Source organism: Hypanus sabinus, chromosome 21, assembly GCF_030144855.1.
Source record: "Hypanus sabinus isolate sHypSab1 chromosome 21, sHypSab1.hap1, whole genome shotgun sequence".
In the NCBI taxonomy this organism is placed as follows: domain Eukaryota; kingdom Metazoa; phylum Chordata; class Chondrichthyes; order Myliobatiformes; family Dasyatidae; genus Hypanus; species Hypanus sabinus.
In genome coordinates, this window is record NC_082726.1 from 60836242 (window position 1) to 60861721 (window position 25480).

Genomic DNA, 25480 nt, shown 5'->3' on the forward strand with positions numbered 1-25480 from the left:
TTACAGCACCAGCAGTCCAGGTTCAATTCACCTGTTGTAAGGAGTTTGTACTTTCTCCCCATAATTGCATGAGTTTCCCATTAATTGCATAACTGCATGGTGCTCAGGTTTCCCTTCACAGTCCAAAGACCGATAGGGTAATAGGTTAATTGGTCACATGGGTATACGTGGGTAGCATGGGCTTGTTGGGCTGCAAAGAGCCTGTTACCATACTCTATCACTAAATTAAAAAAGAAAATAAAGTGATTGTAAAATACTGACAAAATCACTCTGATCATTTTTCAAACTGGTATTTCCAAACATTGAGCTTGCAGACTTAAAATGAAATTATCAGTATGAAAATGAATTTCATATTTACTTAATAAAATTATAAATGCAACACTGCTATCAGAATGACTAATTAATTCATCAATGAAGGGAGCGGCCAGAACACTGGCTCAAGTTCTGACACCTATGACCTAAATCATGCCAGTTTCCAAATGAGTAAACAAAACATATTCTCAAAGATACACACTCAAAATGCTGGAGGAACTCAGCAGGCCAGGCAGCAACTACGAAAAAAAGATGAGAATTCAAGAGTAAGAAGGTGGGGGGGAGCGGAGGGCAGCTGTTAAGTGAAAACAGGAGAGGGAGGGAGGGAGTGAAGTAAAGAGCTGGGTAGTTAATTGGTGTAAGAGATAAAAGACTGAAGAAGAGAGTCTGATAGGAGAGGGCAGAAGACCATGGAAAAAAGGGAAGAGGGAGGAGGAGCACCAGTGGGAGATGAAGGGCAGGTAAGGAGATGATGTGAGAGGGAAATGTTAAAGGGATATGGTGAAAGGGGGAGCAATTACAAGAAGTTTATGAAATCAATGTCCATACTATCAGGTTAGAGGCCACCCGAACAGTATACAAGGTGTTGCTCCACCAACCTGAGTGTGGCCTCATCACGGCAGTAGAGGAGGCCATGAACTGACACATGGAATGGGAATGGAAAAGAGAATTGAAATGGGTGGCCACCAGGATATCCCTCTTTTTCTGGCGGACGGAGCATAGGTACTCAGTGAGGTGGTGTCCCAATCTATGTTGGGTCTCAGGATACAAGACCATAAGAATTAGGCCATTTGGACCATCAAGCCTGCTCTGCTATTCAATCATGGCTGATCCTTTAACTCTTCCTCTGCCCCACTCCCCATAACGTTTGATGCCATGGCAAATCAAGAACCTATCAATCTCTGCCTTAAATACACCCAACGTCCTGGCCTCCACTGGTAACAAATTCCACATATACACCACTCTTTGGCTATGGAAACTACTCCGCATCTGTTTTCATCTAAATTACAGTGAGTACAGGCCCAGAGCTATCAAACTTTCTTCATATGATAACCCTTTAATTCCAGGAATCATCTTTGTGAACTTTCTCCAATGCCAGAACATCTTTTCTTAGGTAAGGAGCTGAAAGCTGTTCACCATACTCCAGGTGAGGCCTCATTGATGCCTTATAAAGTCTCAGCATCACATCCTGCTTTTTTATTCTAGTCCTTTTGAAATGAATGCTAACATTGTATTTGCCTTCCTCACCTCCGACTCTACCAGCAAGTTAACCTTTAGGGTGTTCTGCCCAATGACTCCCAACTCCCTCTGCATCTCAGATTTTTTGAGTCTCTCCCCATTTAGAAAATAGTCTACACTATATTTCCAACTATATTTCAGTGGTCTTCTCAAACTATCTCTTGTTTGAGCTTAGAAAAAATTAGAAGCATTGTTTTTGATCCTTCAAATTAGCATTGTTTTGATAAATTTGAAGAAACTTGGAGACCATTTATTCAACATTTTCATATGAGTTAAATTGTCTTTTCCTAAACCTTACTTTTATTATCCTTAATTATTTGGATGGAGGTTCGGAGTTATTGGCACTACTGTATGTATTTAACATTATGCAACGGCCATGTTGGTTAGTGTTTTTTTTTCTTCTCTTTTTTTGGGTTGTTTTTTTCTTTTTGTTTCTTTTGCTCATAAATACTATGAGTTTGGGAGGCTATATATATTTATTATTATATATTTGAATGTCTACTTAAACTATCAATTATGTACTCTCAAACACTTTGTATTCATGTTTCATTTATGTTTGTTTAAAAATTAGTAAAAAGATTTAAAAAGAAAGAAAATATTCTACACATTTATTTGTTCTACCAAAGTGCATGACCATGCATTTTTCAACATTGTATTCATTTGCCACTTTCTTGCCTATTTTCCATCTAATTCCTTCTGCAGCCTTCCTGTTTCCTCAACACTTCCTGCCCCTCCACTTACAGTTGAAGTCATTAAAACTCATTGTTTAAACCACTCCACAGATTTCATATCAGCAAACTATAGTTTTGGCACAACATTGTGGACATCTACTTTGTGCATGACACGAGTAATTTTTCCAACAAATGTTTCCAGATTATTTCACTTTTATTTGACTATAATCACAATTCCAGTGGGACAAAGTTTACAAACAAAATCAAAAGAAATCAGCCAAGACCTCAGAAAAAAATTATGGATCTCCACAAGTCTGGTTCATCCTTGAGAACAATTTCCAAACGCCTGAAGATACGATGTTCATCCGTATAAACAATAGAATGCAAGTATAAACACCATGGGATACCATCATACTGCTCAGGAAGGAGACACATTCTGTCTCCCAGAGATGAACATATTTTGGCACGAAAAGTGAAAATCAATCCCGGAACAACAGCAAAGGACCTTATGAAGATGCGGGAGGAAACAGGTAGACAAGTATCTATATCCACAGTAAAATGAGTCTTATATCGATATAACCTGAAAGGCTGCTCAGCAAGGAAGAAGCCACTGCTCCAAAATTGCTATAAAAAGCCAGATGAAGGGTCTTGGCCTGAAACGTCAACAGTGCTTCTCCCTATAGATGCTGCCTGGCCTACTGTGTTCCACCAGCGTTTTGTGTGGACCAAAACCAGACTACAGTTTGCAAGTGCACGTGTGGACAAAGATCTTACTTTTTGGAGAAATGTCCTCTGGTCTGATGAAACAAAAATTGAACTATTTGGCCATAATGACCATCGTTATGTTTGGAGGAAAAAGGGTGAGGCTTGCAAGCCGAAGAACACCATCCCAACCGTCAGCATCATGCTGTGGGGATGCTTTGCTGCAGGAGGGACTGGTGCACTTCACAAAATAGATGGCATCATGAGGAAGGAAAATTATGTGGATATATTGAAGCAACATCTCAAGACATCATCCAGGAAGTTAAAGCTCAGTTGTAAATGGGTCTTCCAAATGGACAATGACCCCAAACATACCTTCAAAGTTGTGGCAAAATTGCTTAAGGACAACAAAGTCAAAGTACTGGAGTGGCCATCACAAAGCCCTGGCCTCAATCCGATAGAAAAATTGTGGGCAGAACTGAAAAAGCGTGTGCGAGCAAGGAGGCCTACAAATCTGACTCAGTTACACCAGTTCTATCTGGAGCAATGGAATAAAATTCCAGCAACTTACAGTGAGAAGCTTGTGGAAGACTATCCAAAACATTTGACCCAAGTTAAACAATTAAGGGCAATGATACCAGTGCTAAAGGCAATGTATCTTATAAAGTAGCCATTGAGTGTACAACCAGAATGTAAGTAAAGCAAGCTTGTCAATAAATTCAAAGTACATCATTGCCATAATTTTCTACTATAAATTCCTTAGCTAATGATGCTTCATACCCAAGATGTTTGCACCTTACATTTACACCTTATTCCGAGTGGCTCTTTTCTATACCCTGGGATTTAAGGAAAAATAAAGGAAGAACAACAAACAGATAACTTGTAAACCTTAATGGAGTATTACAAAAGATTACCTCTGTCTGAGCCTGTTGTCAATCGAGGATACCTTGTGTTTGAAGGGATTCGAATTCGTCCACTTTTACTGGGAGCAAAAGCCAAACTGCTTGATGATCCAGCTGAAAAAAAGATCAAAACATTCAGTCGTCACTCTTCCGTAAGCGAACCAGACAGATCAAAACTAAGATCAAAAGAGAATTACCAATACGCGCACTGGCAGGCAGAGATTGTGTTCCATGCGTTGTTGTGTTTCTAGAGGACTTGGACAATTCACTCGAATGTTTGTGGTCTGGGCCAGTCAGATCCAGGCTGTGATGTGCATGATGCTGTGGACTAAGCAAAATATTCCAGCCCATCACACTTTAATTTTTTATATATCAAATAAAATTGTACATTAAAATTGAACTTAAAAAAAAAGAACATTTAGCCTTATATTTAACACTGGAATAAAAGCACCTATTATTCAATTTCTCCACTCTGTTTCCAGGACGGCATGATAGCGTATTGCTTTACTGAGTTAGATGTAAGATTGTGTTTCAATTCCCACCTCTGATTGTACAGAGTTTGCACTTTTTCTCCATGACCATTCCAAAGACATACAGGTTAGGGTTTGTAAGTTGTGGGCATGCTATGTTGGGTTAGGAGCACGGCAACACTTGGGGGCTGACTCCAGTACTTAATCATACTGTGTTGGTCGTTGTCGCAAGTGATGCATTTCATTGTACAGTACTGTGCAAAATTCTTAGGTATATATGTATAACTAGACCTTTGCAAAATATTGTATATTGATTAAAATAGGAATGTGGTTGGGAAATAGAAATATGGGCACTTAGCTTTGTATAAGATCAGTAGTATAAAGCATTATTTGGTAACAGGAAATACATAATATACAATCCTATGCATCTACAGGGCCTAGATATATTCCTTTAAAAATTGCTTTTTTTTCATAGACCTTATTTCCTCACTTTTCAACCGTTTCACTGACAAGAATATCACACTCATAAAAAGACCCTTGAAACCATTTTCAATATATTACTGACCAGGTAACCTTTCTTTTTGGACTCCATCCTAATTCATTCTGCAAATAACTGCTTCCCCTTCAAGTACTGTCCCACTTTCCTTTTAAATCTGTGTCTTCAAAACTTTACTTTCAGGCTCTGGCATCTCTATACATTCTTAGTTCAAAGAAATAAAATGCAAAATAAAACTAATTGGTTAACTGTCTCTACAGAATCATAAAACACCCTACATAGTAGGAGCATCACATTCAGTGCTTGTTTACTACAGTATCAGTTTAAAGCAGCTTCATAATATACATAACAAATACACAAAATGGTGGAGGAACTCAACCGGTCAGGCAGCATTTATGAAAATGGATAAAGAGTCAACATTTTGGGCTGAGACATTTCATCAGGTCCCGGCCTGAAACGTTGACTGCTATTCATCTCCAAAGATGCTACCTGACCTGCTGAGTTCCTCCAGCATTTTGTGTGTGTGCTGTTCTGGATTTCTAACAACTGCAGAACCTCTTTTGTCCATAATATACATCTTGTGTTTCAAATTTTTAATTTAGAAGGCAAGTTTTTTATAAAAATAATTTTTATAGAATATAATCTCACCTAAACCCATCAAAGGTAAGCACGGATTCTGGAAAGCAAATTGCACTCTGAGGTCTGTGCCGGGCCCTTGGAGAACCATTAAAACTCTCGGTTGGTGAATGGTTCCGTGTGCTATTTTAAACCGGAAAAAGACAAAACTTAAACAACTGAAGGATGTTTCCTGACCCAATGAACAATACTGAAATCAGGACCTTCATTTCAAAAACAGAAAGCCAAATTTTGATTTTGAAATTTTCAATGTTGTAAATGTTCAAAAATTTTACACAATAAAACTTCTTAACATGCTCAGAGCATAATAATTATTTGTAGCTTGCTTTATACTCCTCCTCCTCCCCACACCTTCTTATTCTGGCTTCTTCCCCCTTCATTTCCAGTCCTGATGAAGGGTCTCAGCCTGAAACGTCGACTACTTATACCCTTTCATAGAAGCTAATTTGTTGAGTTCCTCCAGCATTTTGTGTTGCTCAAGATCTCTAGCATCTGCAGAATCTGTTGTGTGACTATGATTAACATATCTTTCCTGGTAACAGTTCTCATGAGACTCACAAATGCACAGCAGGGGCTCCAAGTAAATTATGCAAATATTTTATTCATCTGTATATTTATGAACAGTTGAAGAGCACTATGTGGCTCTGCAGAAAATAATGCAGACTGCTAACCAAGTTTGTTGGTTGATTAATACCTATGTGGATAGCACATCTGACTCGCCACGGAGGGATAGTTGGCACTGTGGACCATGCGGCTGCGGACAGTGAAGAACGGAACATTTGGATTACGCAGAACTGCTGTCACCGCCGGACAGGGCGTAAAGCTTCTCTGTGCACTGCCTGGATTTAAGATAGAAAAATAATTTAAATGATCTCAACAACCAAACACCTTCATTCAGATGTTCTTCAGTAAAATGTATTGGAGAAAGAGTGAGGATCAGAAAAAAAAACACCAGCTTGTTCATCTGTTATTTGTTAAATATAATTCCTGTACCCAAGGCACTGAAAATAGGAGAGCAAAATCCAGTCAACCAAAGCAGAAAATACAGGTAATATTTAGGGAAAGAATCTTTTACAGAGAAAAATAAGAGTAATGGTTTCAGGTTGAAGATTTTCTCTCTCCATAGCTATTCACTTATAAGTATTACTAATAACATAGAGGAAACTTAATAATAACCATCCACAGTGTAAGCAACTAATTATTAAAATCCATCATAATTTTAAACAGTTCCATAAGACCATAAGATAAAGGAGCAGAATTAGGCCATTTGGCCCATCAAGTCTGCTCCGCCATTTCATTATGGCTGATCCAATCTTTCTCTCAGCACCAACCTCCTGCCTTCTCCCCATATCCCTTCACGGCCTGACCAATCAAGAATCTATTAACCTCTGCCTTAAAAATACATAAAAACCTGTGCTCCACAGCTGCCTGTGGCAATGAATTCCAGAGATTCACCACTCTTTGGCTAAAGAAATTACTCATCTCCGTTCTAAAAGGATGCCCCTCTATTCTAAGGCTGTGTCCTCTGGACTTAGACTCTCCCACCACAGGAAACATCCTCTCCACATCCACTCTATCAAGGCCTTTCACCACTCGACATGGTTCAATTAGGCCACCCCTCATTCATCTGAATTGCAGTGAATACAGGCCCAGAACCATCAAGCGCTCTTCATGACAAGCCATTCAATCCTGGAATCATTTTCGTGAACCTCCTTCGAACCTTCTCCAGTTTCAGAACATCCTTTCTAAGGTAAGAGGGCCAAAACTGCCAACAGTACTCCAATTGAGGCCTCACCAGTGCTTTATAAAGTATCAACATTACATCCTTGCTAATGAATGCTAACATTGCATTTGCCTTCCTCTCCACAGACTTAACCTGCAAATTAACCTTTAGGGAATCCTGCACAAGGACTCCCAACTCTGCTCCTCAGTTTTTTGTATTTTCTCCCCATTTAGAAAATAATTAACCCTTTTTTTTATTTGTCCATTCTCCACATCTGTTCTTCTGTTGCCAGTCTACTTCCTCAAAACTCCACCTATCTTCTTATCATCTGTAAACCTTGCAACAAAGACATCAATTCTATCATCCAAATCATTGACATACAACGTAAAAAGTATCAGTCCCAACACAATGGAACACAAGTCACAAGAAAAGGCCGCCTTTATTCCCAATCTTTGCCTACTGCCCATCAACCACTGATTTATCCATGCTAGAATCCTTCCTGTAAAACTATGGGCTCATAGCTTGTTAAGCAGTCTCATGTGTAGCATCTTGTCAAAGGCATTCTGAAAATCCAAGTACACATCAACCAGTTCACCTTTGTCTATCCTGCTTGTTACTTATACAAAGAATTCCAACAGATATGTCAAGCAAGATATTTCCTCGAGGAAACCATGCTGACGACGGCTGATTTTATCTTGTGTCTCCAAGTACCCTGCAACCTCATCACCTTCCCAACCACTGAGGTTATAATTTCTTCTGCCTCTCTACCTTCTTGAAGAGTGGAGTGACATTTGCAATTTTCCAGTCTTCCAGAACCATTCCAGAATATAGTGATTCTTGAAAGATAATTACTAATGCCTCCACAATCTCTTCAGCCACCTCTTTCAGAACCCTGGAGTGTACACCATCTGGTCCAGGTGACTTATCTACCTTCAGACCTTTCAGTTTCCCAAGGACCTTCTGTTCAGTTATGGTAACTTCACACACTTCATGACCCATGACACCTCACAGTGCTAGTGTCTTCCACAGTGAAGGCTGTTCAGTTCATCCACCGTTATGTTGTTCCCCATTACTACCTCTCCAGCTTCGTTTTCCTGCGGTATGATATCCACTCTCGTCTCTCTTTTACATTTTATGTATCTGAAGAAACTTTTGGTATCTTCTTTAATATTATTGGCTAGCTTATTTCTGTATTCCATCTTTACCTTCTTAATGACTTTTTAGTTGCCTTCAGCTGCTTTCTTTTTTTTTTAAAAGCTTCCCAATCCTCTAACTTCCCACTATTTTTTGCTCTATTATATGCGCTATCTTTGGCTTTTATGTTGGATTTGAATTCTTCCAATATCAATCTCTCTTCTCTAAGGAGAGCAATCAGTTTCTCTAGGCTTTACATAAGATGTCCTTTATCTTCAGCAACACTGACTCATTGCATAGACTCATCGAATCATAGAACACCACAGCACAGAAACAGGCTGTTTGGCCCATCTAGTCCATGCTGAACTATTAATCTAACTAGTCCTATTGACCTCACCTGGACAACGGCTCTCCATATCCCTCCCATCCATGTGCCTACCCAAATTTCTCCTAAATGGTGAAATCAAACCCGCACCCACACTTCAGCTGGCAGGTTGTTCCACACTCTCACCATCTTGACTGAAGAAGCTCCCCTTACATTCCCCTTAAACATTTCATTTTTCATCCTTAACCCACGACCTCTAGTTCTAGTCTCACCCAACCACAGTGAAAAAGCCTGCTCACATTGACCCTATCTATACCCCTCATAATTTTGTATTGCTCTATCAAATCTCGCCTCATTCTCCTATGCTCTAGGGAATAAAGTCCTAGCATATTTGACCTTTCCCTACAACTCAGTCCCCAAGTCTGGCAACATCCTTGTAAATTTTCTCTGCACTCCTTCAATCTTATTTCTTGTTCAAAACTGTACACAACTCATGCCTCACAAATGTCTTACACAACTTCAACATATCATCCCAACTCCTGCACTTGATACTTAGATTTATGAAGGCCAATATGCCAAAATCTTTTTTTGTGACCCTATCTGTGATGCCACTCTCAAGGAATAATGGGTCTATATTCCAAGATTTACAGCACTCCTCAGTGCCCAACCATTCACCGTGCCAAGTCCTACACTGGTTTGTCCTCCCAAAGTGCCACACCTCACACTCAGTCCAGCTAGTCCAGATCCTGCTGCAAGCACTGTCACTAAGCTTATGATTTGGCCTTAGAAGTCTCAGACTTTCTGGCATGTTTACTAGCTTATTTCTGACTGCACACTGATGCCATGCTCCCCATGAATGCCTGTGATACAGCACAAAGTTGCAGAAATTTCCCATCACTTTTACAAGGAGCCTGGGAGCCTGTCGGACATCTGGAGTGGAGAAGAATTGCTGCAGAAGACTAAATAAAGTTTATTTCATTTTCTTAATTTTTAAAAAGCAATATGATTGCTTTGTTTAAACTTACATAAGTTTGTTTTCTAATTGCTTAGAGTTTTTTTTTGAATGTTTGAAAACTTAAGGGTTGTTGATAAGCCAAAGGACAAGACTTAAACAGTTGTTAAGGAATCTTATTTGACATCTTTGCAGACAGGCTAGCATTTATTTATTTTATTGAGATACAGCATGGAACTGGCTCTGATGGCACTTCAAGCCACATCACCCAGCAATACCCAAACTTAATCCTAGCCTAATCATGAGACAATTTACAATGACCAATTAACCTGCTAATTGGTATGTCTTTGGACTGTGGGAGGAAGCCCACTTGGTAATGGGGAGAATGTACAAACTCCTTACAGGCAGTGGTGTGAATTGAACCCAGGTTGCCTGTACTGTAAAGCGCTGTGCTAACCACTATGGTACTGTGCTGCCCCACAACCTCCTTCCTCCCAAACAAACAAGGGAAATCTCTTCAGAAGGCTCTGACAATTGCTTTACCACGGAGGAAAGGATGAATGTCTAGGGTTGAGCAGCAAACTATCCTCAGGCTATCAGCACTGTGTAAGTACCAGCATTTCTCCATTGGTCAGAAGGGAATGTGGAACTCACACTAACTGCAAAATCTCAGTCAATACTGCTGAGGCCTAACTGTTCTTTCACATTGGTTCAGCTTAACTTCCTTTATTCCTGCCTCCGTCCAGAAAGTTAAGACACTTCTGTAATGATGCTTCAAAAACTGGATCAAGTTAGCACTTCAAAATGTTGAACAGAAATAATTGCAAAGGGAAGAAAGCATGTTACTTAATAAAGCATCAGATATCTCAACACTTAGTGTTTGTGAACTAACCTGATGATGAACAACTATATGTTGTGGATGCATAGCCACCACTTTGCCTGTGTGAACGTTTTGGTGTGTAGCGGTGCCATTCCTGTGGCTCCAAAGACAAACGTTCTTCACTTGTATTGTACCTGGGGACTGGGGAGCAAGGTGCATGACTCTCATAGTGCGACTGAGTGTCAACATTTTCCTGTGAATGTAAACAATACCCACAATCATCAGTTGTCAACAATCACTCATATAAAAATAAAAAGCATTTCCAGATTATTTGCCAAACTTGCCTTCCCACACCCTTTAATTCAAAGTTCAAAGTAAATTTATCACCGAGGTACATATATGCCACCTTTTACTACCCTGAGATTCATTTTATTGCAGTCATTCACAGTAGAACAAAGAAATACAATAAAATCAATGAAAAATTACACAAAAAGACTGACAAATAACCAATGTGCAAGACAATTTGTGCAAATACAAATAATATTAAACAAACAAACAAACAAATAAATAAATAAATAAATTAATAAGTAAATAAACACGAGTTTTTGAATCCTTGAAAGTGAATTCATAGGTTGTGGAATCAGTTCAGTGTTGAGCTGAGTGATGTTATCTATGCCAGTTCAGGAGCCTGAGGGTTGAAGGGTCATTCTCGCCCTGAACCTGGTCATGTGGGACCTCAGGCTCTTGTGTCTCCTGCCTATTGGCAACTGTAAGAACAGACCATGACTTAGATGAAGGGGGTCCTTGATGATGGACGCTGCTTTCTTATGGCAGCACTCCTTGTAGATGTGCCCTGCCACTTTTTCTGTATTGCATTGAGTATTTCAGTGCCACACCACTCAGATTGCTAAAAAAGGGAACCCATTTGTGTCTACAACCATGCAAGAGGAGTTGAGATTAATTGCTCAGAAATTGGTTCTATTTTCTCCCTATCTCCTTTAAACTCCCAAAATAGTAAAGCTTGATACAATTGAAATCAACTGAATTCATTCACATCATTTCCATCATCTGATTTTCTTCACAGTTTTAAAATGTAATTATTCTGCGCAGAATTACCTGTCTATCTTTTATAATGCAGCTTCTGCAAGTAAAGCACCTACAAGTCTTCCTTCTTAGAATATCGGCCCTATCTATGAAATACGTAACAGAATTCATTCCTACCCATATCACAACAAAACAATACTTCCCTTCAAACGTACTGTAGAATAGTACAGTACAGGCTCTTTGGACCATGATGTTGTACTGACCCTGTAACCTACTCTACAAATAATCTAACCCAACCTTCCCACATTCTTTGAACTGCATACCCATCAGAGTTTCTTAAATGTCTTTACTGTATCTGCCTCTACCACCACCTCTGGCAGCGCATTTCATGCAACCACTACGCTCTCTGTAAGAATCCTATCTCTCATATCCTACCCAACACCTTAAAGTTATGCCTCCTCATATTAGCCGTTTCCACCCTAGGAGAAAGTCTCTGGCTTGCATCTTATCATCTTCTATTCCTTTATTGTCACCTCTCATCCTCCTTTCTAAAGGGGAGAGCCCTGCTTGTTCAACTTTTTATCATAAGGCATGCTTTTGAATCCAGACATCATACTGCTAATTCTCCTCTGCATCCTCTCTGAAGATTTCATATCCTTCCTTTAATAAAACAACCAGAACAGAATACAATATTCCAAGTCTGGTCTAACCAGAGTTTTACAGAATTGCAACATTAATTCCTGGCTCTTGAAGTCAACTCCCCAACTAAATAAGGACTTAAATCTACTTCATTTTATAGTTATTCATAAAATTCTACATCCTTAGAAGTTTATGTAGATGCAGAATGTCATCTAAAACTTTGAAAACCCTATAGATGTGTGGTGGAGAGTATATTGACTAGTTGTATCACAGCTTGGTCCGGAACCACCAAGGCCCTTGTACAGAAAAACATCCAAAACGTTGTGGATAAGGCCCAGTCCATAATGGGTAGAGCCCTCCCCATCATTGAGCAAATATACATGGAGCACTGTTGCATGAAAGTAGCATTAATCATGAAAGACCCCACCATCAAGGCCATGTTCTCTTGCTGTCAGGAAGGTGAAACAGGAGCCTCAGAACCTGTATCATCAGGTTTAAGAAGTTATTACCCCTCAACATCAGACTCTTGAACCAGAGGGGATAACTTTACTCAACTTCACTCCCTCCATCACTGAACTGGACTCACTTTTGAGGACTGTTCAAGTTTTTGATCTTTATTGCTTGCTTATTTATTTATTATTTTTAGTTTATCCTCTTTTTGTATTTGCATAGTGGTTGTGGTCCACCCTGTTTCTTGTATTTATTGTGACTGCCTGCAAGGAAAGGAATCTCATAATTGTATATAGTCACATATATGTACTTTGATAATAAATTTACTTTGAAGTTTGAAAAATTATTGTAGAATTTGTATCTGTCCAATTTTAAAATATTTGGTTCATGTTTCAGATCTATTTCAGTGGTCTTCTAACAACATCCCTTTGAAAAATCGGAGTTGGGATAGGGAAATTGGATATTGGAATATTATGTGATGGCAGAATTAAAGTAGTGGATCAGCTGTGACATCATGAATTGAAGAATGTGATTAAACTGATCCAATCACCACTCTTCATTCTCTTGTAGAGTTACAAGTTTCTAATTAAAAAGTCCTGAATAGGGGAATAATGGTGGAGAGGGCCAGTAGAATGAAATGCATAGAGGATCCGTCCTGGGAGCAGCATAAAGGCGGCATAACAGGGGCTCTACATTCTTAGAAGTTTGTGTAAATTTGGCATGTCACCAAAAACTCAGGCAAACACCTATAGATGCGCAGTGGATTGCATCACAGCCTGGCATGGAAACACTCTCTTTTCACAGTCATGGCTGCATGGAATGCACTGCCAGTAGCAGTGGTAGAAGTGGATACAATAGGGTCTTTTAACAGCCTCTTAGATAGGTACATGGAGCTTAGAAAAATAGAGCACTAGGGAAATTCCAAGCATTTTCTAGAGTAGGTTACATGGTCAGCACAACATTGTGGGCCGAAGGCCTGTAATGTTCTGCAGATTTCTATGTTTTATGTACAACTGGCTCCTAAACCAGTGTGGATAACTTAATTCACCACTACTCTGAACTAATTCTATGATCTACAGACTCACTTCACTTAGTCTTTACAACTCAGTATTATTTTTATTTGCATAGTTTGTCTTCTTTTGCATATTGGTTGTATGTCAGTCTTTGTTTATGCATAGTTTTTACATAAAATATTATTGTATTTCCTTTTCTCCTGTAAATACCTTCAAGAAAAAGTAGGTGACATAAATGTACTTTGATAATAAATTTACTTGTCATTGCCTCTTCAGTTCTATCCCAATTAAATAAACTTTTAGCACTGAGACCATGCATTCAGACATAAAGATAAAGGTTAGCTTTATTTGTCACACGTACTTCAAAACATACAGAGAAATGTGCTATTTGCATTAAATCAGATCAGCAAGGATTGTGCTGGGCAGCCCACAAGCGCTGAGTTACTATTCTCCAGTTTGCCCATTCATTTACTTCCAAAGTATTTATGGTAATATCAAGTGCAAGGTCTCACTTTGGGCTGATTAAAGGTTTCTTGCAATGGATGGCACGGTCAACTAAATGTGGCACAACAGAGTTGTGATACAATTACTGTATCATTACTTGCGAAACTAATATTCTCTCTGCTCTCCCTCCCATCAAGCAGAAGATACAAAAGTCTGATAGCACCCGCAGGAGGGCACGGAGCGACCACTCTCAGCTGAACATCGACGGCTCCTCAGTAGAGATCATTAAGAGCACTAAATTTCTTGGTGTTCACCTGGTGCAGAAATCTCATCTCATCCCTCAACACCAGCTCCATAGCAAAAAAAGCCCAGCAGCGTCTCTACTTTCTGCGAAGGCTGAGGAAATTTCATCTCCCACCCCCCCATCCTCACCACATTCTACAGAGGATATATTGAGAGCATCCTGAGCAGCTGCATCACTGCCTGGTTCGGAAACTGCATTATCTCGGATCGCAAGACCCTGCAGCGGATAGTGAGGTCAGCTGAAATCATCGGGGTCTCTCTTCCCACTATTACAGACATTTACACCACACACTGCATCCGCAAAGCAAACAGCATTATGACGGACCCTGCGCACCCCTCATACAAACTATTCTCGCTCCTGCCATCTGGAAAAAGGCACTGAAGCATTTGCGCTCTCACGACCAGACTTTGTAACAGTTCCTTCCCCCAAGCCATCAGACGCCTCAATACCCAGAGCCTGGACTGACACCAACTTACTGCCCTCTACTATGCCTATTGTCCTGTTTATTATTTATTGTAATGCCTGCACTGTTTTGTGCACTTTATGCAGTCCTGGGTAGGTCTGTAGTCTAGTGTAGTTGTTTGTGTTGTTTTATGTAGATCAGTGTAGATTTTGTATTGTTTCATGCAGCACCATGGTCCTGAAGAACGTTGTCTTGTTTTCACTGTGTACTGTGCTATCAGTTATGGTTGAAACAACAATTAAAAAGTGACTTGAACTTGAAACTGAAGGACAACTTCTATCCCACTGTTGGAAGACTACTGGACAGCCCCCTAGTATACTATGATAGAATTTTGTCCTCACAATCTGCCTGGTTATGACCCTGTGCCTTATTGTCTACTTGCACTGCACTTTTTCTGTAACACTTTATTCTGCATTGTGTTATTGATTTCCCTTCTACTAGCTCAATACAGTATTGTAGTGAAATAATGCCCCGTATGGACAGCATGCAAAACAGGTTTTTCACTGTACCTGAGTATGTGTGACAATAATAAACCAATTTACCAATACTACTCATCTGAGCATGAGAGGTCAAATCGCGATACATCTGGAATTACAAAAATTGTTTAATGATGACTATGAAGCTATCAGATTTTGCAAACAACACTGATTCATTTTCCTGGTGGTCTACTTCCATGTAGCCACAAAGCACTGCAAAGCGGCTGATTCATAACTCCACTATGAAATGGTCTAGCAATCCGTTCAGTACAGGGAAATTATGGAGACACTGTAATTGTTGGCTGAAACCCCTCACATTTTGCTGAAATTTGGGATAGCCTGATTCAATCCTGAATAATGATCACATGATGAAAAAATGTACCTGTAAAATAGATCTAAGCAAACCATCAGCATCTTAACACAAGAGTGTAAAATTACAAACTAATTTGCATCCTTGTCAAAAAATGGGCATTTATCTATGTGTACTCATTTAAAATCTGCTAAAATTCAAAACAGGCCTGGTAATAAAATATTTTAAGACATATAAAAATACATTATTTTTGTCTCCTAAATGCTCCACCTCTGCTGGCTACCTTATGTTTACCCAATGATGTTCTCACACTTCATATTTTATATTGTTATAGATTTATAGAAAAGTACAGCACAAAAACAGGCCCTTCAGCTTATCTAGTCCACGCCGAACCATTTGAACTGCCTACTCCTATCAAACTGCAGAGGGACCATAGTCCTCCATACTGCTACCATCCATGTAGCTATCCAAATTTCTTAAACATCGATAACGATTTCACGTGCACCACTTGTGCTGGGCAGCTTGTTCCAAACTCTCACAACCCTCTGAGTAAAGTTCCCTCATGTTCCACTTAAACTTCCACCTTTCACCATTAACCCATGGCCTCTGGTTGTGGCCCCAGTCAACCTCAGTGAAAAAAGCCTGCTTGCATTTATCCTACCTATACCCCTCATAATTTTGTATACCTCTATCAAATCTGCTCTTTATGTTCTAAAGAATACAGTCCTAGCCTACTCAATCTTTCCTTATAACTCAAGTCCTCCAGACCCAGCAACATCCTTGTAAATTTTTTCTGCACTTCTTCAACCTTGTTTACATCTTTCCGGTAGGTAGGTGTCCCAACTGTACACAATACTCCAAATTAGGCCTCACCAACATCTTATACAACTTCAACATAACATCCATCTCCTATACTCAATACATTGCTGTATGAAGGTCAATGTGCCAAAAGCTTTCTTTACAACTTAATCTTCCTGTGATGCCACTTTCAATGAATTATGTACCTGTATTCCCAGATTCATTTGTTCTACCACATTCCTTAGTGTTCTAACGTTCACTGTGTAAGACCTACCTTGGTTGGTCCTACAGAAGTGCAAAACCTTTCACTTGTCTGCATTAAATTCTATCTGCTACTTTTAAGCCCATTTTTCCAGCTGATGTAGACCCCTGTGCAAGCCATGATAATCTTCCTCACTGTTCACTACACCCCCAATCTTTGTGTTATTTGCAAACTTACTGATCCAGTTAACCACATTATCATCCAGATCATTGATACAGATGACAAACAACAATGGCACTCCACTAGCCACAGGCATCCAGTCAGAGAAGCAACCATTTACTACCATTGGCTTCTCCCACAAAGCCAATATCTAAACCAATTTAATACTTTATCCAGAATGCCAAACGACTGAACCTTCTTGGCCAGCCTCCCAGTCTTCATCCACTTTCCTGGTAACTTCCTCAAAAAGCTCTGTAAGATTGGTTAGACATGACCTACCACTCACGAAGACTCATTGACTATCCTTAATCAGTTCATGTCTATCCAAATACTTATACATCTGGTCCCTTAGAATATCTTCCAATAACTTTCCCATTACTGAGTCAGACTCACTGGTCTATAATTCCCTGACTTCTGTTTAGAGCCTTTTTTAAACAGCAGAACAACATAGGCTATCCTACCAATATCTTTTGTATCCTGGTTTCTCTTGTACTACCTCAATATACTGCCAGTTCAGCTCACTGGTCGGCTTTGTGCCGAACTAAGGGGTTTGTGGGCAGTCTCTCTGTGAACTTCAGCACAGAACACCACTTGCTTGCTGTACTTATTGTTTGTATGATTTCTTTTTTGTTTTCTGCACATTGGTTGTTTGACTGTCTTGTTTTTATTGGGTTCTTCTGGGTCTCTTTGTTTCATGGCTGCCCATTAGGAGACAAATCTCAAGGCTGTATAATGTATATATTCATTTTAGTTCCAATCCTGATAAATCTACAAATACAAAAAAAGCTTTTCAATCAAATCAACTAATCCAATTTGAACGATAAAGTGCAACTATGAAACTGTAACCATAGTTTGCTAATTTCTTCACATACATGTGGCTCTCCACACTTCGGTCCGTTCTCATAAGGCAACTGACAATGGTCTTATCAAAGGTACACTGGACATGGCCTCTACAAGGAAGATTGATTGATATCAACTAATCAGACGAAGATAGAATACAGTCCCTCTGTAAAGAGGAGTCAGTATATTTGGATTGTAGAGGAGTATGATGCAACAAATTGATGGGCCTTACTATTAACTCAGCTAAAAAAAAAAGTCAACAATGTACATAGACTTAAAAACTCTCATGTCCAATGACTATCCTCTATACAATTGGTTCTTAAAGTTATTTTTTAAAGTATTAAAATGCTGGAGGAACTCAGCAAGTCAGGAAGCATCTATGGAAGAGAATAAATATTCGACGTTTTGAGCCAACACTCCTCATCAGGACTGACCATGCTGCCTGACCTGCTGGTTCTTCTAGCATTTTGTGTGTGTTACTTTGGATTTCCAGCATCTACAGAATCTCTTGTATTTATTGCCAGTCGTTTTTGTTGCTTTTTTCTGGATCTTGTTAATCAGGCTTCTCTCAAAAGTCAAGGGTTCAACATTTGTAAGTAGCTGCAAATCTAGATAAATGCTACTTCTTTGTCACACTGACCTTTTCCAAAGCTCTTCTCACCACCAGTGCTTAGTTTGTAATTGACTAAAGTAATGACCAAGTAAGTTCAGATCTGTAACTGTTTCCATATTTATCACAATGATTTTTAAATAATCATTGAAATTTATGTCATTTACAAATTACCTGAGGGGGCAGTCCAGAAATATTCAAAGGAGCAAGCTTGCTTGGCCTTAAAGCAGGAGCAGACTTTGGTCGACGCCTGGTCACAGGTTCTACCTCCTCAACTCGCTGAGCACCTTCTTCTTCAGAGGAAGTCCGTGAAGGTACTAAAGCACTCCCTTCTAGGAATGGTGTTGGCGGATAATGACCAGCAGTCCTCTCATGAGTTTCTTGTGTGAGGTCCTGTTTCACTCCTAGAGTAACAGGTGATTGAGGGCCGGCAGGACTAGTTGGAGGTGACCCACTGGTTGTCGCAGTATCTGAAGCAGAACTACTTTGCTGTTTGTGTTTAAATTTAAATGAATCACTCCTCTTTGGAGGCGTGGGAGGCATAGAGCCAGATTCACTCTTTGAGGATTGTGAAGAATATGTCTGCTTTTGCGTTGGGGAGAGATAATCGATCTTTGGAGGTGTCTGTGGTCTTTTGAAAGTATCTGGATCGAAGACAGGCTTCCTCTGTTTTGGCATTTTGAATATGGAGAGTTTCCCAGGTTCAGGAGAGACATCTACCATTGTTTTTGGCCAGGTGCCGCCGTTGTGCTTAGGACTGTGTCCCTTTTCAATGTCAGTATCTACTACCACACTATCTGCAACTGCTGGGTCAAAGGTGAAGCGTCTTTTTTCATGTTCCGCAATCCCAAATCCTCTATCAGAATAAGCCTCCGAGCTCATTGGAGCTTTAAGGTCTGAATAGTTGCAGCAAGTATGTTCAGCTGTCCTATATGTACTGGGCTGTAAAGAACAGCTGGAAAATTGTTTGTGTTCACAATAAGAGCCATCTTTGTGATCTCGGTCACTTTTGTCATCAAGTATGTTTGAATTTGTAATGAAAACATCTGTCTGTGTTGAGCAATTGTGTTTCAAGTTTCGAGTGTTGGGAACCTGCACCTCCGACTCCTGAACCCTACAGTTACCAGATTTCTCAGACTCCTTTAATGTTTCAAGTATATTCTGCCCGCTCCAAGATGAACTCTGAGGAACCACCTTTAAAAGAGAGACAGAATGTTACTGCTTGATTTTAATAACAAAGTTTTCACAACCAAGACCAATATTTAATATCATGTGTAACAATTTATGGCAGTACATGCAACAAAACTAAGAAAATATTTGTATTTCAGAAAGGATAAACCTATCTTCAAATAAATCTATAGAATATGTTGCTAAGAAAAGAAGTTCTCCCAAATTTAAACAACATACTTGAAAATGTAAAACATTATAGTTTAGCCACGGCAGAAATGTCATCTTTTTTCTGATTTTTTGCTATAAATGGCACAGTAGCGCAACAGTTGGCATAATGCTTTACAGTGCCAGTGATTGAAAGATCACGGGTTCAATTCCTGCCGATGACTGTAAGGAGGTCATACATTCTCTCTGTGACCACATGGGTTTCCTCCAGGTTCATGCTGGTTAGGGTGAATAAGTTGTGGGCATGCTATGTTGGCGCAGGAAGTATGGCAATACATTTGGACTGCCCCAAAGACATCATTGGACCGTGTTGGTTGTTGATGCAGATGACATATTTCACTGTATGTTTAATTAGCATGGACAAATAAAGCAAATCTCAATTTCAATTGCCCTTCCTCTACTGCCACACACATCACCTCAAAAATCCACAATGACTGATGTGGGCACAGAGGTATTAAAATAATTTTCTCTGTTATAACTGATGGACAACATTCTATAATAATGTAAAGGATTATATACAAACACAAGAAAATTTGCAGATGCTGGAAGAACTCAGCAGGTCAGACAGCATCTGTGGAAAAGAGTAAGCAGTCAACCTTTTGGGTTGAGGCCCTTCTTCAGGGCTGAGAAGGAAAGGGGAAAGAAGATAGCTAGCAGGTGACAGATGAAGCCAGGTGGCTGGGAAAGGTCAATGGCTGCAGAAGAAGGAATTTGACAGGAGTGGTGATTGGACCATAAGAGAAAATGGAGGAGGGCACCAGGGGAGGTCAGACAGGAGAGAAGAAATGAAAGGTCAGTGTGGGGTATAAGGTGGGGGTGGGGGAAGAGAAGGGAATTTGTTTAATGGAATGAGAAATCGACATTCACGCTATCAGGTTGGAAGGTATCCAGACGGAATATAAGGTGCTGCTCCTCTACCCTGATGTGTTGGTCCATAACACAACACATCGGAACGAGAATGGAAATTGCAAAAAAAAATGTTTGTCCGCTAGTTGTGGCAGATGGAGTGGAAGTGCTCAATGAAGCGGTTCCCCAAATTTACAATGGATCTCACCAATGTACAGCAAGCCGCATCAGGAGCACTGGACACATTAGTGGACCCCAGCAGATTCACAGGTGAAGTGCTGCCTCACCAAGAAGGACTGTTTGGGCCCCTCAATGGAGGTGAGTGAGGAAGGTACATGGATAGGTGTAGCACTTAGACCACTTGCCAGGAAAAAGTGCCTGGAAGGAGATTAATGGGGAGGGATGAACGGACAAGGGAATCGTGGAGGAAGTGATCCCTGTGGAAAGTGTGGGGGGGGGGGGGTGGAGGGCAAGGTAAAGATATGAAAGATATGTTTATGTACAGGCTGGACATGTTGTATGAGTAGTACTCTTCTTTAATCATTTCCATGAAAAGACATTAAATGCTCCGAAGGAATAGATATTGCAAATGCTAAGAGATCCACTTTTCAGACATTAAGTATCTGCTTTTGATTTGCAGTATCTCCCCAAGGAAGTTTGAAAGCTTTCCCTGCAATGAATTTTAAAACCGTAATCACAGAGAATTAAGGTAATCACATTTTAACAGGCTCCAGCCAAAGAAATGTACAGCTGCAGCTGCCCAAAATAACCTCTGCATCTAATGCATTGCAAATGGTACTTAGCAATTGAAGAGACTTGCAACCATTCAAAATAATCATTGGTTACGCTATGAAAAACAACTGCATTGACTAGCGTGGGCAGAAATGTCATGAAGAAGCAATTCAATGAAGCTGCAATGCCTTCACTTCCAATGTGAACAGATAGAATTATAATGCTTTTCCAAGATACATTTTTGATGAATATTCAACAATGGACATTGTTATTCATCCTATACCTATGGATGGGTTCATCAACTAGCCAGAACAGCTTGTCATCATCAGTTCATTCACTGAAACAGGAGAGACTGGGCCTTACTTTTCAAAGCTCAAAATAATTTTTATTTTCAAAGTACACTTATAGATTCATTTTCTTGTGGGCTTTCACAATAGATACAAACAAATACGATAGAATCAATGAAAATCTATACAAAAATGGAGAAGCAACCAATGTGCAAAAAAGACAAAGTATGCAAATAAAAAAAGCAATAAATAATATTGAGCATATGAGTTGTGGATCCTTGAAAATCAATCTATAGGTTATGAGTCCATAGGTTGTGATTCAGTGCTATCCACACTGATTCTGGAGCCTGACAACATTCCTCAACGTTGTAGTGTAGGACCTAAGGCTCCTGTCCCTGTTTGCTAATGACAGTAGTGAGAAGAGATCATGGCATGGACAGTGAGGGTCCTTGACAATGGATGTTGCATCTTGCAGAGCGCTCCCGAAAGATGAGGCCACCTCTACATTAGTGAAACCCTATGTAAATTGGGGGACCACTTTATCAAATACCTCTGCTCCATTCACCAAGAGCAGCATTTCCCAGTGGCCAACCATTTTAATTTCTATCCCCATTCCCATTTGTCATATCAGTTCATGGCTCCCTCTTTTGCCACGATGAGGCCACTTTCTGGGTGGCAGCAGTACTTCATATTCCATCTGACTAGCCTCCAACCCGATGGCATGAACATAGATTTCTCCTTCTGGGAAAATTTTTCCTCCCACTCTTCTATTCCCTACTTAGGCCTCCTACTTCTTATCACCTGCCTATCACCTCCCCAAGGTCCCCTCCTCCGTCAATTCTCCTATAGTCCACTCACCTCTCTGATCAGATTCCTTCTTCTCTATCCTTTCCTTTCCCACCCACCTGGCTTCACCTATTATCTTCCAGCTAGTCATCCTTCCCCTCTCCCTAACTTTTTATTCCTGTGTTTTTCCCTTTCCTTTCCAGTCCTGAGGAAGGGTCTTCACCTGAAACCTCAATGTTCCTTTCCAGTCCTGAGGAAGGGTCTTCACCTGAAACCTCAATGTTTATTCATTCCCATAGATGGTGCCTGACCTGATGAGCACTTCCAGCATTTTGTACCCTGATGACAGAGGGGAAGAAGCTGCTTTTGAATCACTGAGTGTGGGTCATAAGGCTTTATCTCTTCCTTTATCTCTTCCCTGATGATAGAATGAGAAGTGGTCATGTTCAGGTGGGAAAGGTCCTTAATGATTGATGTCACCTTGTTGAGACACCAGGTGTTGAAGATTTCTTCAATGACTGGGAAGGTTGTGCACGTCGTTGTCCTTTCACAGATATCCCCTTTGTCTTTTCTATCCCTTCTGCCACGTTCTCAAATACTTAAAACCATCCTTTTAAAAGCTCTTGACCAGTTCTGATGAAAACTTTCCAATCTTAAATGTTAATACAGTTGCTCTTGCCACAGAATCTGCTTGACTTACTGAGTGTTTTCAGCCATTTTCTATTTTACTAACACTAGCTGTTGGGAATGACCTACTGAATATATTAATGCTTAATGAGCAAATGGGAACTATACCATGCACTAGCTCCATGAATTCTGTAAACTGGAATGCAATAAGTATTGAAAGGTGTTTAATTCCTCTCCAAAATCAATAATTGGATATCTTTCCTCTAGCACAATTGTAAGGTATATGATTAACTGTGGTCATGTGATAACTTGCCAAATTTTCTGCAGAAATTTAAGACCTGTTGATTGCCCAGATCTGAAGCTTTAGTAAACAGTCTGGTTGGAGGTTCCTACACAAGGATAAACTAACAATTAGCAAAAAGAATTGGCTGTTCTAGTTACTTTTGAAAACTGTGAAGCAACCAAAACTAAGTTGGTTGTTAGCTCGTCTTTCTAAATGGAATATCTATTCAGATATTTTTTATATATTCTCACACGTAGAGATTGCTTGTTAACCTGAGACGGCTCTAAGATTTCCACTTAAAACACATACAATTATCACAACTACCCAGCATATTATCACCCACAAGAACCAAGCCAAACTTTCATGCTCATCATTCAATGGAAGCTCTTCAATAAGAGTCAAGGTATGAAATTACTTAAGTATTCTGGTTTAACTATACAATGGACATTAACTATACTATAAAACAGAAATAAAGTTACCTCCCAAATTAAGTCTCATCATGTGTTGGATAAAGTACCATATCTGTTAAATTCTTACATAACTTATTAACAAAATTATGTGATATTTTTCTGTTGAGTACGTCTTTTTTACTGAGACATGGTAAACAACTACAAATGAAAGTGTATGAACAAAGCAATGCAAGACAGTTTTGAATGTAGAACTTTCAAAGATAGCAAACATTTCAAAGTGTATTTCAGAACAGTCTGATATTTTTCATCTTCTGAGTTTTTGAGTTCTACTTTGGTTAGGCCACATTTAGAGCTTCTACTCTGATGTTATCTGACTCTTATATGCTAATACACGAACTCTTGATCTCTCTATCCCATGTGCCCTTTGCAATTTTTGTCTACCTGCTTTGCACTTTTTCTATAGATGTGACACTATATTCTGCATTGTTTTTCTTTTTGCCATTTTGATATACTTATGCACGGAATAATCGGCCTGGAAATAGAAGCTTTTCACTGCATCTTGGTACATGTAGCATTAATAAACTAATTCCAATTCCACATGGACCATACCTTCATCAGCGAAAGACTGACAGAATCCCTGCAGTTTCGTAACAAAGCTTCACATTCTGTCAGTGACTTGTTTTCTAGTGCAATACCGTTTATCTGTGAAAGACAAATATGAGTTAGGAACACACAGTAAATTAATATTACATACAAAAGCCAATTGTTCTGCAGCTTCCAAATTTTTAATCACTATGCTGATAATGAGACTTTTATTAATACATTGTTTATGATGGTGACCTTATGTACATCCACACACTGATTTTTTTAAAATCTTTAGTGTTCTTCTTAATATGTTGGCTTATTTAAGCCTATTTTCATAGCTCAACCTTCTGGTCATGGTTTTCCTAAGATTCTTACACAACTTTTACTTCCTTGAATGCTACAATCTCCAGAAGGTCTTTCAGCTATGCAGCCCTAACAATCAATTTGACATTGTCCATATACAAGTTGCCCCATGCTGAACTAAATGTGTTCAGAACATTCTTAACTACTTTAATCTCTTAACTACTTTAAATGCAGATCTCTAGTGTGACCAACTTGCATTCAGTGAAGGAGGGACTATCTTACAAGTGATTCAGCAGTTTGATCCTATACTTACTTGGATTCAAAAGAATGAAAAAAAATTCAAGGGGAGGAGATATTGGAAAGGTGTTTCCCTCCTTTGAGTCAGTGCAGACTCAATGAGCAGAATAATCTGTTTCAATGCAGTACAACTATGAGGAAATATAGACGAAGGAAGGATATTTTCAGTAAAAAGGGTCATGGTTGTGACTAGACTGAGCTCCTGCCTCAGCAACGAGCTGGGTCCATTGCAATTTGCCTATCGCCACAATAGGTCAACGACAGATGCAATCTCAATGGCTCTCCATGCAGCTTTAGACCACCCGGACAACTCAAACACCGATGCTGTTCATCGACTACAGTTCAGCATTTAGTACCATCATTCTCACAATCCTGATTGAGAAGTTGCAGAACCTGGGCCTCTGTACCTCCCTCTGCAATTGGATCCTCAACATCCTAACCGGAAAACCAGTCTGGGCAGATTGGTGATAACATATCTTCCTTGCTGACAATAACTCTGGCGCACCTCAGGGGTGTGTTCTTAGCCCACTGCTCTACTCTCTGTATAACCATTTGACAATTACAGCACAGAAACAGACCATCTCGGCCCTTCTAGTCCATGCCGAATGCTTACTCTCACCTAGTCCCACCGACCTGCACTCAGCCCATAACCCCCCATTCCTTTTCTGTCCATATACCTATCCAATTTTTTTTTTTTAAATAACCACTTCTACTGGAAGCTCGTTCCACACAGCT

At 39.7% G+C, this 25480-nt stretch overlaps 1 protein-coding gene across 6 annotated transcripts in view; it reads right to left on the reverse strand.

Annotated features, from left to right (window-relative positions):
• The window catches only part of dlg5a (discs, large homolog 5a (Drosophila)), a 221687-nt gene that overhangs the window by 42993 nt on the left and 153214 nt on the right, over positions 1-25480 (reverse strand). For all 6 annotated transcript variants that reach the window (XM_059946690.1, XM_059946688.1, XM_059946689.1 and 3 more), the window contains 7 exons: positions 24170-24262; positions 18369-19388; positions 10455-10635; positions 6123-6267; positions 5441-5551; positions 4024-4154; positions 3839-3940 (listed from right to left, as the gene is read on the reverse strand). In XM_059946690.1, the coding sequence (XP_059802673.1) occupies positions 3839-3940; positions 4024-4154; positions 5441-5551; positions 6123-6267; positions 10455-10635; positions 18369-19388; positions 24170-24262 (1783 nt within the window). The remainder of the gene's footprint in view (positions 1-3838; positions 3941-4023; positions 4155-5440; positions 5552-6122; positions 6268-10454; positions 10636-18368; positions 19389-24169; positions 24263-25480) is intronic.